Source organism: Pantherophis guttatus, chromosome 3 (assembly GCF_059756535.1).
Source record: "Pantherophis guttatus breed Tessera chromosome 3, ASM5975653v1, whole genome shotgun sequence".
Lineage (NCBI taxonomy): Eukaryota > Metazoa > Chordata > Lepidosauria > Squamata > Colubridae > Pantherophis > Pantherophis guttatus.
In genome coordinates, this window is record NC_142065.1 from 28,240,127 (window position 1) to 28,257,692 (window position 17,566).

A 17,566-nucleotide genomic window follows, 5' to 3' on the forward strand; every position below is an offset into this window, starting at 1 on the left:
GTCTAACTAATGGGGATAGTCAGTTCACATGGAAATTGATGCTAGCCCATGATTTGCAGGATGATATTTAAATTCTCAAGCAAATTAATTCAACTCATATTTTATTTACACATATTTATCATAATAATGCATTCATTCTCATCTTCAGAAAACATTCCCCAAATTTAATTCTCTCAGCATTCCAGGTTTAAAATAATATATTGTTTAGAAAAAATACGTGGAAGACATTCTAGGCTTGGCAAAACGAAGAGGCTTTTATTACTGTAATTAGTCAATACACTTTAAAATATAAAGGCCTCCTCATTATCATCATCATTACTCTAATATCTTCCTAAGAGAAAAAGTAAAACAATACTTGAAATATTCAACTTTCAATGTTGCAGCCTTTAAAAATCCACTTTTAAAATGCATTAACCATAAAGCAATACCAATAGAATCTTTCACATGTGAATGTCCATGGAAATTCTCAGCCATCCAGGTCATGGTTGTCCCAAAGGTGCTTTTTCAAGAGGCAGCTGGACTTTCTGGTTTTTCTTTGAAGACATTTTGCTTCTCATCCAAACGTTTTTCAAAGAAAAACCAGAAAGTCCAGTTGCCTCTTGAAAAAGCACTTTTGGGATTTGCATGTGAGTGTAGCATTAAAGAAGTTGAACCAACCCTATTTATTTAAGTTAAAGCAATGTTGAACACCCATAAATTTTCCTTGAAGGGAAAGGTTTACATGGTGAAAACCAGCCATAGCGTGAAAAAGGTAGTCAAATGCCCTTTGGGCATTGCAAAATCACATCATTTATTGGATTTTACTATTACGATAGATTTTGACAAAATGCAATGGATTTATTGGATATGTCTCTTTCCTAATGGCCAGGTACTAATGTATCCTTAGTACCAGGTACTTTTTTTCTGGGTTTGAGCTGTAGTCTGTACAAATGTTTATTATTATTTTTATTTATTATTGACATATGAGATTCTTGGTCATTTATGGTGAGCTGAATAGCCTTGCAAAGTGATATCCTTGCTTTAATTAACTCTCATAATGTCAGTCAAGACTTTTCTATCTTAGGAAAAAAAAGAAGAAACACATAATTTCTCTAGGCCTTTCCCCTGAACAGGGAAGGAAATGAGGTCCAGAACTACCCAATGAACCAGTATATTATGTTATGGCATTTGTTGTTCATCTTTTCCCTCTAAGTGTTAAGGCCATGTTGGATTCAAGCCAATGGAAACCATCCAGACAACAGTCTACATAGCCACCAAATATTGAAGTGCTTGGCTACAATATATTATAGCTCTAGTGATTTCCATGCCAGGGATGTCATGTAACCCCAAAATTTTGTTTTAATTGGGTTGAGGATTGGATGGAGAGGTGTTTTTTTTTTATGGCCGTATTCAGAGACATCTCCATAAATATTCTGCAGTAAGAGAAAGAGAAAAGAAGAGGCATGGGATTGGGCCCTATTCCCTCTATTTTCTTATAATGAGTGTAATGGTAAAGTCTGTCCCCACAACCCCACAAATCTTACAGCTGAAACTTTCCCTTCTAAATCAAAGAAAGGCTGTTTTTTATTTCAGTCTCATGATACATTTCTAATAATCTTTGGGAGCAATTCATTTGTGGCTTGCTTCATTAATGAATTTATTTTAATAACGGTCACACAATTTGCTGATTTCCAAATGGTTGGGGAATTCAGACAATTCAGACAACTACAAATGTAAATATGCAAGGCCTTCCTTTGTTGTGATCAGGAAAAGACCCAAAAAAGCTGAGATTTCTACTTACTCACTGCAGAGGGAAGGCCAGAATTTTTTTTTAAAAAGCGGGGGTGGGGAGGGAGAGAAGGAAATGCAATCAAAACTCTGTTCACTCCTGTTGAACCTTGTACAGCTTCCCAGAGGTGACAGTGTCTTCCAAGCGGACCCACATGCCTGAACCAAAAGGCAGCCCAGAAATGCAGCAATTTAAGGTGCACATTCTAATTAAGCCTAAATGCATTAAGCTAATGGATTAATCAGTTGTAGGCACAGCGATATTGCAATGCCTTTGAGCACCTGCGGTTGGTGAGTGGATGGATGGATGGCAGGAAGGGAACCGGAAGAGAGAAATTGCTGCTGCTTCCTTGAGAAGAGACCTACCTTGGTTAAAGGCTTTTTCTCTAGGAGAGATCCTTGTTGCTTGTTCCTTGGAATCGGGTCAGTCAAACTGGAGGGAGGATCCTGTCTCCCGAGGCATTGAGGCCAAAGTAAAAAAAATTTGCAAGGAGAGAGAGAGACAGAGAGACAGAGAGAGGGAGAGAAAGAAAGAAAACACAGGACTTGCACAGTGTCGCCAGTCCTGGGAGAGAGAGAGGGGGGGAGAGAGAGAGAGAGAGAGAGAGAGAGAGAGAGAGAGAGAGAGAAAGAAAGAAAGAAAGAAAGAAAGAAAGAAAGAAAGAAAGAAAGAAAGAAAGAAAGAAAGCAAGCACCGGAGTTGCACAGTGTCGCCAGTCCTGGGAGAGAGAGGGAGGGAGGGAGGGAGGGAGGGAGGGAGGGAGAGAGAGAGAGAGAGAGAGAGAGAAAGAAAGAAAGAAAGAAAGAAAGAAAGAAAGAAAGAAAGAAAGAAAGAAAGAAAGAAAGAAAGAAACCGGACTTGCACAGTGTCACCAGTCCTGGGAGAGGGAGGGAGGGAGGGAGGGAGGGAGGGAGGGAGAGAGAGAGAGAGAGAGAGAGAGAGAGAGAGAGAGAGAGAGAGAGAGAGAAAGAAAGAAAGAAAGAAAGAAAGAAAGAAAGAAAGAAAGAAAGAAAGAAAACACCAGGACTTGCACAGTGTTGCCAGTCCTGGGAGAGAGAGGGAGGGAGGGAGAGGGAGAGAGAAAGAGAGGTGCAGAAAAGAACCAAAGGTACTAAACTGAAAACTTAACGTTCGTGGGCTACTTCCACTTCAACGCTCCTCCTCTCCCCATGCCTGATTCTTGCAAAGCACATCCCTTGATATGCAATCGATGATTAACTAAGGGCGGGGTGGGTGGGATGGAGGGAGAAACCCGGAGCAGAACTAAACCCAGGGGCCGCTGGCTTTCCTTCCACACACACACAAACGCACCCCAAGTGGCGCCATTTTTTCTTCCCAATTTCTTTCCTCCCCCCCCCATCCGACCCTTCGCCGCCCTCTTTTGACTTCTCTTAAAACCTGCGCAAGAGCAACCCCCTCCCACCTCTACCCCCAAGAGAACCGGGCCGAAAAAGCACCGCAGGATTCCAATCCCCTTAGCAGCGCTCGCTGCCTGGCTGGTTGGTTGGCTGCCTGGCCAGCCGGCCCCCGCATAAACTCTAGCGGACGCTTGCACTGATAAGTAGGGAGGGAGCTAGGTAAGTATCGCAGAGGCCAGATGGGGAGCGTGGCAGCAGCAGCGGTGAAGCTTCGCCTCTCTGCAGAATCTCTGGGGGGGGGGCGGTTTCAAATGGGATTCCAGGGACGCTCCCCCCCAATTGAGTAGTTATAATGGGGGAGGGGGCGGAGATATAAAAAGAAACTTTCCCTTAGTTGCAAGCGTGTGATTTGGACATTAAATTCCTCCTCGATTTCAGCGGCAACGCGTTTCTTGATAGGCGCCCCCCCCCCATTAAAATAAACTTTGGCTCCGGCTTTTCGAGACTAAACAGGTGAGCACATTTCTTGCCTGAAGTCACATGGGTGAGAGATCTCTCTCGCTCAGCTGATCTAAATCACTGACTGGCCCGAGCGACCGATGGAGAGTAAACCCCGCTCCCACCTCCTAGAGACAGTCAAAGGGGCAACTCGAGGGTTTGTCAATTTTTTTTGGCGGGTGGGGTTGCTTTTTTGAATGGAAGCGGCTTGGAAACAGAGGCAACCTCGTGTTATCCTGTTCTAATCGACCCTTCCCTTTAGTTTCTCCGGCGTTACAAACTGAGCAAATAAAGACCCCCAACCTCTCGAATCCGAAAGAGTATCCACTGTCATTTTTTTTTCTTTTACCCTTCCAAGGAAAAAGGAGCTGTCCCGTCTCTCAGTCTTGACGGCGCCTCCCCCCCAGATCGCGAGCACAGATCGACTGAAGATGTCACTCTCGCTTCTGAAATAGATTTATTTTAAGTGGGTGGATAGGATTTCGTTTCAAATTTGCCGGGCTTATCCGCGGCTGTGATCTTCAGAAGACACCCGCCATCCAAAAGACATCAGGATGGTTTTTAATCTCGCTGCTGTGGTTCGGATCCGCTCCTTTTATATAAAGGAATCCCCCCCCCCTTACTTTTAGAAGGACTACACACAGAGTAGAAAATTCAGGTGTGACTCTGGAATAAAGCATTGGTGCTTTTCGCGGGATGGGACCAAACACCCACAGAGACCCTTTGTGCGAATTACACCGCCGTCCCTCGAAAGCCCAGCTCAATTTCGCTCCGGAGTGCCTCCGCCTGGCCAATTGTGCACTGAACCCGCCGCCAGTAGATGCTGCGCTGGGCTGCTTCGCAGCGATCCCTGCTTAGCTGCTAAACTTTGCAGGCTCAGGAAGAACGCGCGCCTGCGGGTGAAATGGGAGAAGTTCCCATCCTTCTTTTTTCTCCCTTACTTACTAAAGTAAAGGCCGAGATCTGGGGGTCTACGGACTTGTAGATTAGCCTCACTGAACCCACCACAGGTCTTGCTGTCTAAAGCAGCTGTCTTGAATGAAATTGATTTAGGTGTAAGTAACAGTGGGAGCTGGCGCTTTCCACTCTCACTATATCTAGGATTCGGATTGTGGTCCGGAAATTGTGGTGCTTCATTCCCTATCAGTTCAGGGGAGCGTAAATGAGAGTAGATCAAATGAATTGAGGTGGTGGATTAGGGTACCAACACGGGCTGCGTTAAAACTTAAAGAGTGTTCTAAATATATTTCCTACCCAGAGAAGGTTTCCTTTCAAGTAAATCATCCTGAATCAAAAGGTTATTTTCAATCCATCGGGCGGTGCATGGGAATAAGTCTCCAAGTCGCCCTTTAGGATCGCAGAGGGAGATCTCAAGCGCAAAAGAATTGCACGTTGTTTTTGTGCAGGCTTCAATCTTCACCTCATTCTCTGGGGACCAACAAGAGGAGGGAGACCCCGAACTCTAACAGGTGCTTCAGTCCTTGGGAGTGCGCCTAAGAAGGTTGCGGGTTAAAGGGACTTCTTTGGAAATAACTTACGCGAACGCCAACACTTCCACGTTCAATTCAGGTTGCAAGTCTCAACAGACCCCCAAATCCCAAAGGGTGGCAGAGGAAATCCCAGGTTTAAAAACAAGGCGGGTTTGGAGCTAAAACCACATAACACTAAGCTTTCGTACAAATGTCTCTTGGCTTCCAAAACTTCTGGGATACGCTTGGGGACCAAGGACTCAGCCGAAGCGAATCGCTTTGCAATGATTTCCGTGGGGACGACAGCTCTACTACCAGGGCTACTCCCTACTGACACCCGATTCATTCTGGCTCGTCTTTGGGTTTCCGATTCCAAAGTGTATGAAAGTTCCATTTAATAGAGTTTTTTTGAAAGACCGGGGTTATAACTTTGGAGTTATTTTTCTCCTCTCCTATTTGTGTTTTAAGTCCAGAGACGCTCTCACCTTTTATAATTCTGGAGCGGGTTCAGCTTTGGCAACTTAAATTTACAAAGCACCCAGTAATCTAAACCAGCCTGTAAATTCAGGGAAAAGGAGACCCAAATCTGTGGAAGTTCCAGGAACCCGATTCATAATAACACCAGATTGGCGGCGGGGTGGCGGTGGTGGCTGTGGCGGTTTCGTCCAAATGTGCCCACATTTCGTGAAGGAAGCCTCTCTTAAAACCCCTTAATGAGTAGGAATAAAAAAGGCTATGGAAACGGGGGGAGGGAAGCGCCTTTTTATGACTGCCTACATAGTTTATGACAAACGAGAAGAGCGCTGAGAAAAAGCCCACCGGGGAGGCTGCAGGAAACGTTCAGTGGGGAAGGAAGGAAGGAAGGAAGGAAGGAAGGAAGGAAGGAAGGAAGGAAGGAAGGAAGGAAGGAAGGAAGGAAGATCGAATCTAATTTACAAAGAATTAATTAGTGCGGGGGTGTTAAGAAAAAAAAAAACCACTTCCAGACCTGATCTCTACCTTTGCCTGGAGCGGGGCCCTGTGCCCCTCCTCCCTCCCACCCCTCCCCCCTGCCCCACGAGAAGTGCAGTGGTTTGACTGCTGAATGCTTAAGCGAGGATGCCAGCAAACAGCTCCCTTCTCCACGGATCGCGCGGTCTGGCTACTGAGCGCCAGGAAACAACTGTGCGGGGGAGGGGGGAGGGCGGCGGCGGCGGCGAGGGGATGTGCGCTGAAGGGCACTTTCTTTTCCGGCAAGGAAGGAAGGGAAGCGCTCGGGCTACTCGCTTTTCCACCAGGGTGCCGCCTTACCCGAGCGTTTTTCTTTTGAGGCACAGACTTTGGTTGCCCTCGCTCCCAAATCTCGGGGTGCTTTGTAGTGACCAAGCTGCTGCAAAAAAAAACCCCTTCAGGAGGCACTTCTCACGCTGTGCGTTTCAAAAAAGGCTCCCTAGCATTATCCCTCAGCATAGTCGCAAAGAGGGGGACGATCGGTGGTAAATAAGAATCCGGAAACGGATTGTCCCCATCCCTCCAGCAATCGCTTGATCGATTCCAAGGCAGGAAACTTTGATTTGGGTGGGAATTGAACTCGATGGGCATTTCTTCAGAGGACGGGTGTTTAGGATCGGACTGTAAAATCAAAGGAATTTATACAGATCGGAAATTCTATGACAAACAAGAACAACGACAACAATCATAGATATCCATAGCAAGTCTTTTTTTTTTCTATAAGTTAAGGACATGCGATCCTAACTGGATTGAAATTGAGGGCGCCAATCCCAGGCGCTGCCTTCTGGGCAAGTCAACTCCCACTGAACTCGCGAAGAAACCTCGATCCCAAGATACTCTTAAAATGATGGGCTCTCCAGTTTCTGGTGGCGTTTTGTTCCCGCTTTAAAATACCCCGAGAACCCACCGCCCGAGTGCTTTGCGCCAAAGATGGGCCCAAAGGCGCTTTCCTTTCCCAGAACTCTGGCTGCGGAGTTCTCCCCCTCCGTTTAGAACTCCGATCCATAAGGGTTTGGCCCACCGAACAGGGCTGGTGTCCAATTCGAACTCAGAGCCCTCTCTTTCAAGTTCTTACCCCGTGCCTATGAGGGCGGGGACGGCGAGTGGACGGACAAGACCACTTGCTTGGGAACGCTTCAGCTGATGGCGAAGCAAAATCGAGGAGGAAAAACCTCAACCAGCTGGGAAGGAGGGAAATTTTAAGGCTCCGGTTCCCTTTCCCCAGAGGCCGCCCGCCTGACCTCCACGGTTTCTTTCCCCCGGAGCGAGCGCAGGAAGTTAGCCGGGGGCCAAAGGAAGGCTCTCTAGAACTAGGAATGTGCCCACTGGCGTCGGAGGAAGGAAAAGGGTAGACACCTTTCGCCCGAAAACTTCGAAATGTATCCTAGTTTTGGCTTTCCTTTCCATCCGCCTTTCATTTGGACGGGCGCATTAGTAGACGGCTCGCAACTTAAGTTTTCCCTTCGGCCTGCAAGTTTTCCCTCGCCTTGTAAAGTGGGGAGGGGGCGGTGGATTGTGAGAACCGCTTACTTGGTTCCTCAGAAGCAATCGCCCGCGGTTGAAAAAGAAAAAGAAAAATACACCCTTTCACTCCAAAGGGTGCCAGTCACGTCTCTCGACCTCCGGAGAATCACCCAAGAGAAGCCCCCTTCCCCTTCCTCTTCCCCCCTCCTTCCTCAAACCCCCGAAAACCTTGAGCACCTTCCTAGAAGCAAGACCACCCGATCCCGTATGATTTTATTAGCATTCATTTAGAAACAAGAGTGCAGCGTGTCAGGGCAACAACGTCAAGATCTCTCCCGTAATAACACGCGTTTAGGGGCTGGGATTAAAACAAAAACCAGGAGGGAACCGGTGGGCTTTCTGACGTTACTTGAATTCGCTTATGGACGGAGCCTTCTTCATTTCTTCGCCCACAAAGCCTACCTCTAGAGCTCTCCGGGTTGGGTGAAGATAAACTGACGGGCCATTCCTGTTCAAAGAAGAACGCGCTTTGCATGGTTAACTTTTTTCTTTTTCTTTTTCTGCCCCTGAATAAAAAGCAGCGGAGGCCACGGTTCAATCGGATCGATAGATAAACCACGCTTGAATAAGCGATCAAGACAATCCCTTTTATGTGTGTGTGTGTGTGTTGCGAGCGCCTGTGTCTAAGGTGGCAGGTAAAGGAATAAAACGACGGCTCTCGGGAGAGCGAAGGCTGGGGTTGAAAATGCTGCCCGTGTTTAAGCAAGGATGGGCATTTCAACGCGCCAGAGGCCCTCGCTTCGCACGTCCTTGCAATGGGCTCGCTTTACACCTGGGCTTCGTTTCATTTCCAGACTTGGAGAGGGATTTCTCTCTCTCTCTCTCTCTCTCTCTCTCTTCACCCTCCCCCCCATCTTTAATAGATGCGATTTTTCATGTGACCACTTGGGGTCGCGCTTTATGTCCGTTTGGAGCAGAGCAGCGGGGGGGGGGGAGGAGGAGGAGGAGGAGGGGAAGGAGACGAAAACGCGAGAGAGACTTAATCTCCCTTAATCGTTACAAAATGTTCAAACAAAAATACGGCGACCCTCCCCTCCCCTCCCCCGGAAAAAAAAAAACACACCTCCATACAGAATAAGGTCTTTGCATGCAATAGAGGCAGGCAAGAGGGGTGGGTGGGTGGGGGGAAGGGAGGAGAAAAATAGTCGCCGCTCGTCCCCAGAAGCGAAAGGCAATTCTAACGCCTCCTTCCCCGCTTTCCTTTCAATCTCAGCCGGGATTTAGTGTGGCCGTTTTGCTTCTTTCGCTTTTTAAAGGACTTCCAGATTTAGGATCGCTTTTCGAATCCCTCGTTCCGGCTTTTTTGATTTTGATTTTGATGTCATCACAACTTCGTTGCAACTTGCTGAACAGCCGAGGCGACTCTCCCACCTCTCCGGGCGTTCAGTGGGACATTCAAACGTACGGAGAGGATTGGAAGGTGAAACCTTTTTTCTCGTCGCCAGTTTCTTTTACCTCTGCGTTCACACACACACACAGACACACACGTGACAACGGGACCCCAATTTCACTTTCTGGGAACTTTAAACTCTCGCCTCCCTTCCCGAGGAGCAAAATGCCACTTTTTAAAATTATTATTATTATTATTATTATTATTATTATTATTATTATTATTATTATTATTATTATTATTATTATTATTATTATTATTACCGTCTTCTTTTTCAGGGCTATTGTAAAAAATCACTCTTTGCAGGCCAGGGGGTTAAAACAAAAAGTGACCACATTATTAATAACAAGAATCCCACATAACCTTTCCACGTAATAGGTAGGAAGTGGGGGGGGAGGGGCGGTGGAGAAGAAATCAGGGCCGAGTCACCTTTCCTGACTGCGGAGGGGGAGGGAGGGGGGGGGAGGAAAGCGCGGCCGAGCTGAGATTTCGGGAAGATTAAAGCAGCCAAACACAACCAGCGCAGCTGGAACTCCGCTCCGCGGGCTTCTCCTCCAGCTGCTCGTCAGCTGACTGGCTGGGAGCTGTCAGTCTCTTTCAAGGCAAGCCCCGCCCCCCCGGCTACCCCAGGAACTCAGCGTCCGAGCCGCGGTTGGTCGCAGCGCTCCTCCGGCCCGCCCCTAAGCCTGAGTGTCAGCGAGGGAAACAATATAAGACACCAAGTGGGGCGGCTGGGCGAATCACAGCTGTTCAATCCCAGCGCTGGAGGCTGCGGCTGGGAGCTGAGAGCGGCGGAGGAGGCGGCGGCGGCGGTGGGGCGCCTTTCCCCTCTTTTTTCCCCTTCGTTCCCCCTCCCTCCCTTTTCCCCAGCGCCGATCCTGACGGCGGCCACTCAACCCACCTTTCATTTTTTTTTTCGCCAAAGCTGCCGAGCGAAGCAAAAAGTTGCAACGGAATCGCGGGTTGAAAAAGAGCCGGACTTACAAAAGCAAAGCAAAGAAAGACAGAGGCGCAGAGAGTTTATTCTTGCTTTTTTTTTTTAATTATTATTATTATTACTATTATTTTGAAACCCAGCGAAATTATTTCCCCCTGAAGGGGGAGAAGGGGGCACCGCAGCAGCAGCAGCAGCAGCTCAATCCGCCCTCGCAAGGATTTTCCTTCCTTCCTTCCTTCCTTCCTTCTGGCCAGGAAAGCGAAATCGGGCAAGCTGCCTTGCCCTGTTTCTCTTTTTCTGCCTAGCGCTGCGGTCTCCGTTAGAGAGAAGGCGAAAGCAGCAGCGGCGGCGGCGGCGGTGGTAAGAAGCGGAGCGGCCGGAGCAGCCTCTCGTGCGCGGATCTCCCTCGGCTGCTTGGGCTCGGCGGTTCCCGGGCTCAGAGAAGAAGAAAGTTTTCTTCGGACTTGGCTGCCCACCGAGAAAGCCCTGGAGGCCCTGGAGTGAGGCGACCCAAGCGGCGAAGCCACCTCCTTTCCCTCCCTCTCTCCCACCCGGAGGGGAGCCGTTCCCGCCGCTGCACCGCGCGATGGCTGCCGAGCTCAGCATCGGCCCCGAGCTGCCCACCAGCCCCCTGGCCATGGAGTACGTCAACGACTTCGACCTGATGAAATTTGACGTGAAGAAAGAGCCGCTCGGCCGAGCCGATCGCTCGGGCAGGCACTGCACCCGCCTCCAGCCGGCCGGCTCGGTGTCTTCCACCCCCATCAGCACCCCTTGCAGCTCGGTGCCCTCCTCGCCCAGCTTCAGCCCCACCGAGCAGAAGACGCACCTGGAGGACCTCTACTGGATGGCCAACAGTTACCAGCAGATGAACCCGGAGACGCTCAACCTGACGCCGGAGGACGCCGTGGAAGCCCTCATCGGGTCCCACCAAGTGCCCCAGCAGCTCCAGAGCTTCGAGAGCTTCAGGGCCGCCGCTGCCCATCATCACCATCACCCCCATCATCATCATCATCACCACCACCCGTACGGAGGGGTCCCCCACGAAGACCTGTCTGGCGCCGGGCACCCGCACCATCACCATCACCCGCACCACCACCAGGCCTCTCCCACCCCCTCCACTTCGTCCAGTTCCTCCCAGCAGATGCAGAACGCGCATCCTCCTCACCCTTCCTCCTCCGCCTCCTCCTCCGCCTCGTCTTCCAGCAGCGTGGAGGACCGGTTTTCCGACGACCAGCTGGTCTCCATGTCGGTGCGTGAGCTCAACAGGCACCTGAGGGGCTTCACCAAGGACGAAGTGATCCGCCTTAAGCAGAAGAGGCGGACCTTGAAGAACCGCGGCTACGCCCAGTCTTGCAGGTACAAGCGGGTCCAGCAGAAGCATCACCTGGAGAACGAGAAGACCCAACTGATTCAGCAGGTAGAACAGCTCAAACAAGAGGTGACCCGGCTGGCCAGAGAAAGAGACGCCTACAAGCTCAAGTGCGAGAAACTGGCCAGCAATGGTTTCCGAGAAGCTGGATCCACCAGCGACAACCCGTCTTCTCCCGAGTTCTTCATGTGAGTCCTTTAAAAAAAAAAAAACCAAGACCCCCTACCCACCCACCCATCCACTACTCCCCACTTGTTTCCCTTCTCTCCCCCTCCGCTGACATCTCCATCCATCTACCCCTCCCGAGCCAGCAGCGAGATTAAGGTTGAGAAAAAGAGAGTCAGAAGAATGACTGCGAGGCCTGGGAAGGGTGGGCTTCCTCCCAGGCCAGGACTGTGGGGGAAACCTCTGCGGCAGCATCTTGTGTTTCTAACTTAGCTCTGAAGGGCTGAAGGGGAAGGGTACAACTTTCCCACTTAATCGGCCGCTTGATAGCCAAAGGGGGCTTTGGGGAGGGGAGAGATAGGTGGGGAGGGGGAAAGGAAAGGCCTCTGGTAAAAGTTTTTTTTTTATATACAAACTGATTGCTTGCTTGTAGAACTTTCTCCTGGACTTTGCAAAACAAAGGGACGGGCACCGGAGAAGCCATCTAGAATACCCACTTTGGAGTTCCTAAAAACAAAACAAAAACACCGAAGAACACATGCGAGGGGGGAAGTGGACCAGAAGTAGCCTGGAAAAGGAGCAAGGACAATGTATGCAGGTTTTTCATAGATTGCCTGCTTTGAAAAAGACAGAACTGAGATGGGACTTAACCCTGCGAGCTAGTAAAATAGGAAAGGAAATTAAAGAGAGAGAGAGAGAAGCCTCCTCAGTTTTATTGCCTGCTTGATTATATAGAAACAAAAAACAAAAAAAAAATCTGCATTAAAAATATTAATCCTGCATGCTGGACATGTATGGTAACTTCTATTTTGTACCATTTTCTTGTTTAAGAATTTCGCATGTCGTTGATCATCGACCATACTTTTTTTTTCCTGTTGTACTGTTGTTTGTTTCTTTGAATAAGAAACTGTCACAAATTCTATATAAAAAAAACCTTCTTTTTACTTGCACATGCAACTGCTTGTTCTATCTCTCTATTAGCTTTATTTTTCTTTTTTTTTTTTAAAAAAAAAATATTTGGGAGCTCAATCCACTAGGCATGTCTCCTGTGCAAGTTTCACAGAAATCAATGAGGCTGCTGCGTAAGAGAACAGCTGGGGGTGGATTGGGCTCTGTGTTAGCTTGTAAATATCAGCCACACCACATAAAATCTGCACAGGGCGAAAACACAAGAACATTTCAGCAGGCTGGTTTTCAGTGATCATTTGTTGCAGAAATAATAACCTACAAAAAATTTCTGAGCATTTTGCATTCAGAAAACATCCTTGTATATTCGGTGCACTTTTAAAAGCTGTAGGTTCTTTTTGTTCATTTAGTTTTCATTTTGGTTTTTGTTGGGGCAGAAAGAGTTTTTGCCTTGCCTCTTTTAATTCCCCAATCTTAATTAAATTACTTGGAGGTCAAGTCTGCTGAAATTAAGGAGAGCTGATCTCCAGTTCTCTGTGACTAGAAAGAACCAGGTTCCTTTGTATCCAGTTGGATTTAACTTCCAAGTAACTTCCAATGTTTATGAGTCACTTTTTGAAATATTTTTTTTTTAAAAAAAACATTAATTTGAGAGAAATATAATTTTAAGTGGTGACAAGGGATAATTTTAGTGGTTGGGTCTTGCTACAGTCCATCATTCATGACCCAGCATCTGTGTGGGCCACCTGATTTTATCGCTGGCTCAGAAAAAGAAAATTTGCAATTATTTTTCTCTCTTCTCCAAAGCAACAATTGGCGGCTTGGTTTCTTAACTAAAACATGAGTCAGTTTCACTGACTGACATCAGAGGCAGCTCACGTGTTTCAGAGTTCCGATTAGAGTTTAAGTTTATGCCTCTGTAAAAGGATGAATGAATTCAGAATGCATAGGCGAAAAACAGCTTTCCTCTTTTAAAAAGGTGGTTTTAGCTTTGCAGCTTCCAAGTTTAGCTTTTGCAATGTTTAATCTGCTTTTTCACGCAGCCAGTAAGTGTAGCCAAAACTTTTAGTAATTTGGCAATTTATGGGTGTTTATTATAATTATTATTTCTTGTGATTCCCCCCCCTTTTTTTCTCCCCCTTCTTTTTCCTCCTGCAGGTCAGTAAAAGGATTTTACGTTGCACTGACAAAAATACCAAAATGAAAACCTTTATTTTTTAGTTTCCTTTTAGAATTTGCTGGCACTGCTGGCCGGATGCATTTTGAGTTTGTATTAGTTTATAAATTAACAGTAATACCAAGAATCGTGGAAAATGAAAAGCATGGTGCTTGCAGTTTTAAATATTGTGAATATTAATAGTCATGCATCAGAAAATACCCCTCTAAGCTTTTGGGTTTTTATGGATTCAACTGTGTTGAAATCACAGCATTGCAGCAGCAGAAAATGTTTTTATTTCATGTAAACGTTCTGAAGGGATCAATTTCAAATCCTGCTTATGATATGAAAAATATTAAAAAAACACCTCTTGGTCTTATTGTAGTTTTATTCAGACTGGTTTCTGGTTTTTGTTTCTCTTGGTTATTAAAATTGTTTCCTATTTTTGCTTACTAATATTATTGACATGGCATTTTTTAAGGGTATACTTTTTCTTGAGGGTTATTCTTGAACGTGGGAAATTAGGATGATGGTGACTGCCATCCTCACCAACTCATTCAATCAGGCAAATTATACAGAGTTGCAAGAAACTCAATTCAGGGGTTGATTCATGAACCGATTACACCCCCCCCTCCTCCACACACACATTCCTGAAACACCACTGAATTCCCTGGGCTTGTTTGGAAGCAAAGATGTATGCAAACTGTATTACATGAATCCTATTCCCACATATACAGAAGTTTGACTGAAAGTTGTGGGACTGAGATAATTATTTAAACAAGGCAAATCACAGGAATAATAATAATGTCACTTTATAATATAGACTATCTTAATGGTAAAATACACTGAAGGGGTTGGGATGGGGAGTCAATGACCCCTAATATTTCTCTTTTTCCTAACTTTCTAGCTTCTTTTAATCTGACAGGTCTTTCCAATTCTAACAAGTTTTACCTGAATGCCAAGGGAAGGGTCCCTGCAGAGTGTTGCCCCTGGAAAGATATTGGGCACTTGGAGGAAATGTCAACTTGACCTTGCTTGAGATGAGTGACAGAGGAAAAGGGATTCCCAAAAGCAGGGCAGGCCAGAGGTATTTGTGTGTGTGGTGATTGTGGTGTCTAAAATGTTCATTCTTCGCCTGAAGTTTCTTCCCCTCATTTCTACCCCACTCCCCAACTGCTAGGGTCCATATCTGTTTTAGGTCCTAGGTCTGCCTTCATCTATTCTCCCATTTTACCTGAGCACAGCATCACACCCACCTAACCCACCCCCAACCAGCATCCCTTAACCCGCATCAGGTTTTAAATGGTCATCACGCAGACTAGTTCTGGGTCAGTACCAGCTGCGGTGTCCACTCTGAGCTAAATCGCCCAGATCTTGTTAGGGATAGCGGGGACAAAGCTGCTGACAGAAGCAGGCCTGAAAGTCCTTTGAGCTCACTTTTTTTTGGGGGGGGGGGAGAGACATATTATACTCTTCACGGAGTGTTGTTTTGCACTCCGACACAATAACAACCACAATCTTGAGAAGGACTCCATAGGTGGATAAAAACGCTGAAACCCCTGGCTGGCCCTGCGCCCAGTCACATAATAATAGTCGCCAGCACCACCACAGCGGTGTAGGCTCCTAACATCTCTGTGGAACTGGGCTTCCTCGCAACGCCTTTCCCGAGGAGCGAGCTTTTCCTGGTTCTTGCCTCGCTCTCCAACGTGGAGGCAAGGGTTTCAGTCTCCCTGGAAATGTCCCCTTCCCCTTTTTCACCCCTCCGCCGGTGGGCTTCTCCATTAAGCCTCCAGTCTTGGCGGCGGCAACCGCTGCTAAAGAGTGGGACCGGCCGAAAGGCAAGCGCTTAATTATGCTTTTCCCCCCTTCCCACTTTTCCCCCCACCGAGACCCCCGAGATCAAACAAACAAAGTGCCAATCGGTCAGCAACCGCGACCAGCTGGAGCCGAAGCCAACCGGCGTTTCAAGCAGCTATTTTCCGCCTTTCATTTAATCCCAAGAGCGGTGCGCCCTGACTGAAAGCAAAGGGGTCTGTCCCAGCTCGCCGACTTCAAGGCCGGCGGGCAAATGTAGGACATACTCGGTGAGTGACATTTTGCCTCCCAAATGAGCCCCAAGATTTTAGTCGCTCCGACTAAGCCACCTTCCCTGACCTCGACACCCTGGGCACCTGAATCACGACGCAACCACTACACAAGATTGATGCCGTTACACATCGGTTGTGGCCCTTCAGAGATGTCCCAAATCTCCTTTAGTTCCGCGGCTTCAGATTCACAAGGCTGCCTTCGTGTAAAAAAAAAAAAAAAAAAAAAAAACCCTCAAAACTTAGTTTGAGGTGAACCCCGGTTCGCTCAACGAGGCGGCTGGTGAGAAATCAGCGCTCGGAAATCACCTCGGTTGGGCCGATCACGGTTAAGCCCCGGATCATTTTTACCTAATAGCGAATCTCGAAGTTTAGTTCAACTCCCGGAGATTTCCTAGAACCGAACTAGGGTCGGTTTGTCGCTCAATTGGGACTACTGTCATCTTTAAGAGCTAGCGGGTCGCTGGACTCCCCCAGTGGGAGACTCACTTTTAATTTCCCCCCTCCAAGTTGGGGGAGAGCGCTGGAGAGGCAGGGGAAGATTTTTGTCAGCAGTGAACCGGGTGTGTGTGAGAGAAAAAACACACACTACCAATTTTAGAGTCGCTGAGCTCCTGCAGAGGTGGGTGCAGTTAGCAATGAGCTGCTAGAAGCCGGTTTGCGGTCAGCTTGTGGTTTAGCAAGAAGCACGGAGGGCAAGAGCGAGGCCAGGCTTAGAGAGAAAGGCCCTTCTTTACCCTACGGAGGAAGGCACGCACGGCCTGTCGGAAGGCCTAAGAGGAATATTGTTCGTGGGAACTGCCACCGCATATTAATGTCCTCTCATGCGTGCACTGAATACATCACAGAAGCTAATTGAGCCACATCCCCCCCCCCCCGCCCAATCCGGCCCCGCTTTCTTTCTACCGGGGAAACTGGGCCTCAGAAAAAGCGCAGGAGGGCCTTTCGGCACCCGGACTGCCTTTTCTGCGTAAAAACTGTGCCAGTGGGTGGGAAGGCTGCAACCCGAGCCCCCTTCACATCTCTGCCCTGGATACCTTTCCATTTCTTTTCCCTGCACGCCATGCCGGCGAAGTTCCTTTGCCGGTCGTTTTGGACCGTTGAGGTCAACGGGCCGTTAAAGGAAAGGGAAAAGCCCAAACGGAGATGATATTATTATGGGGATGGAATTGAACTCATTGGGTTGAGTGCTTCGAAGGAAAGGAGCGTTCCCGCCGATCCTATATCGAAAACTGAAACACCCGAATGAAGTCCCTTCTCCAAGTCAGGCTGGAGGAAGTCAGGAATGCGGGAGCCCTTGGGGAAAATTAGTCGGGCCCTGCGATGAGGTTTTGTACACCAACACGCAGGGAGGACATAATGTGAGTAACCAAATAAAAGCTACTCTTCTTTCGTTTGGAGGGTTACGAGAAATCTCTGGGACCGAGAGTGCTGAGCATGTCGCTGGGGGGGACGGACGGACACACGTTAAGGCTCATCCCTTGAAGTGCCCGGACTCTGTGCGTCTAAGGCAGCGTTTCTCTCCATCTGGACAACTGGAACATGGATGGAGTTGCAGTCCACCCCTGCAACTTCCAATTGTCCAGGTTGGGAAACACTGAATTAGAATAAACTTTGATTTCTGAGCAAAAAAAAAAACATTGCTAGAATTGCCAGGCTGCGTGCAGAGAGTTTGGGGGGGGGGGGGAGGCATTTCGAAATAGGCCCCCATCCCGCAATCAAAAGTTACTGCTGACCGCTTCCCAGATGAGAGGGAGAAGTGAAACTTTACACTGGGGGTGGGGGCGCGCGCAAGGAGCGTGTTTTCCTTAGCTGCGCTACCCGGCTTCGACAGGCGTGTTGCGGTGGAATAAGAAAAGGAAAGGGGGGGGCGGGGAGGGGGAAACTACCAGGTCTGGGCTGCATCAATCGGGACGAACCTTAGATGGCAGCAGAGAGCCAGGGACTTC

The 17,566-nt window shown here is 48.1% G+C and overlaps 1 protein-coding gene across 1 annotated transcript; it reads left to right on the forward strand.

Moving 5' to 3' along the window:
- The first annotated feature begins 9,729 nt into the window (after positions 1–9,729).
- MAFB (MAF bZIP transcription factor B) lies at positions 9,730–13,923 on the forward strand. Its single transcript, XM_034413930.3, has 2 exons — positions 9,730–11,494; positions 11,905–13,923. The coding sequence occupies exons 1-2, from the start codon at positions 10,521–10,523 to the stop codon at positions 11,957–11,959; spliced, it is 1,029 nt and encodes a 342-aa protein (XP_034269821.1). The 5' UTR covers positions 9,730–10,520; the 3' UTR covers positions 11,960–13,923.
- The last annotated feature ends 3,643 nt before the right edge of the window (positions 13,924–17,566 follow it).

What these genes read in the sequence shown, in the direction of transcription:
- MAFB (XM_034413930.3), top strand. Translation starts at nt 10,521, where the DNA reads ATGGCTGCCGAGCTCAGCATCGGCCCCGAGCTGCCCACCAGCCCCCTG. An exon ending in TCTTCTCCCGAGTTCTTCAT is followed by an intron (nt 11,495 to 11,904) that starts GTGAGTCCTTTA and finishes GCTTGCTTGTAG; the next exon opens with AACTTTCTCCTGGACTTTGC.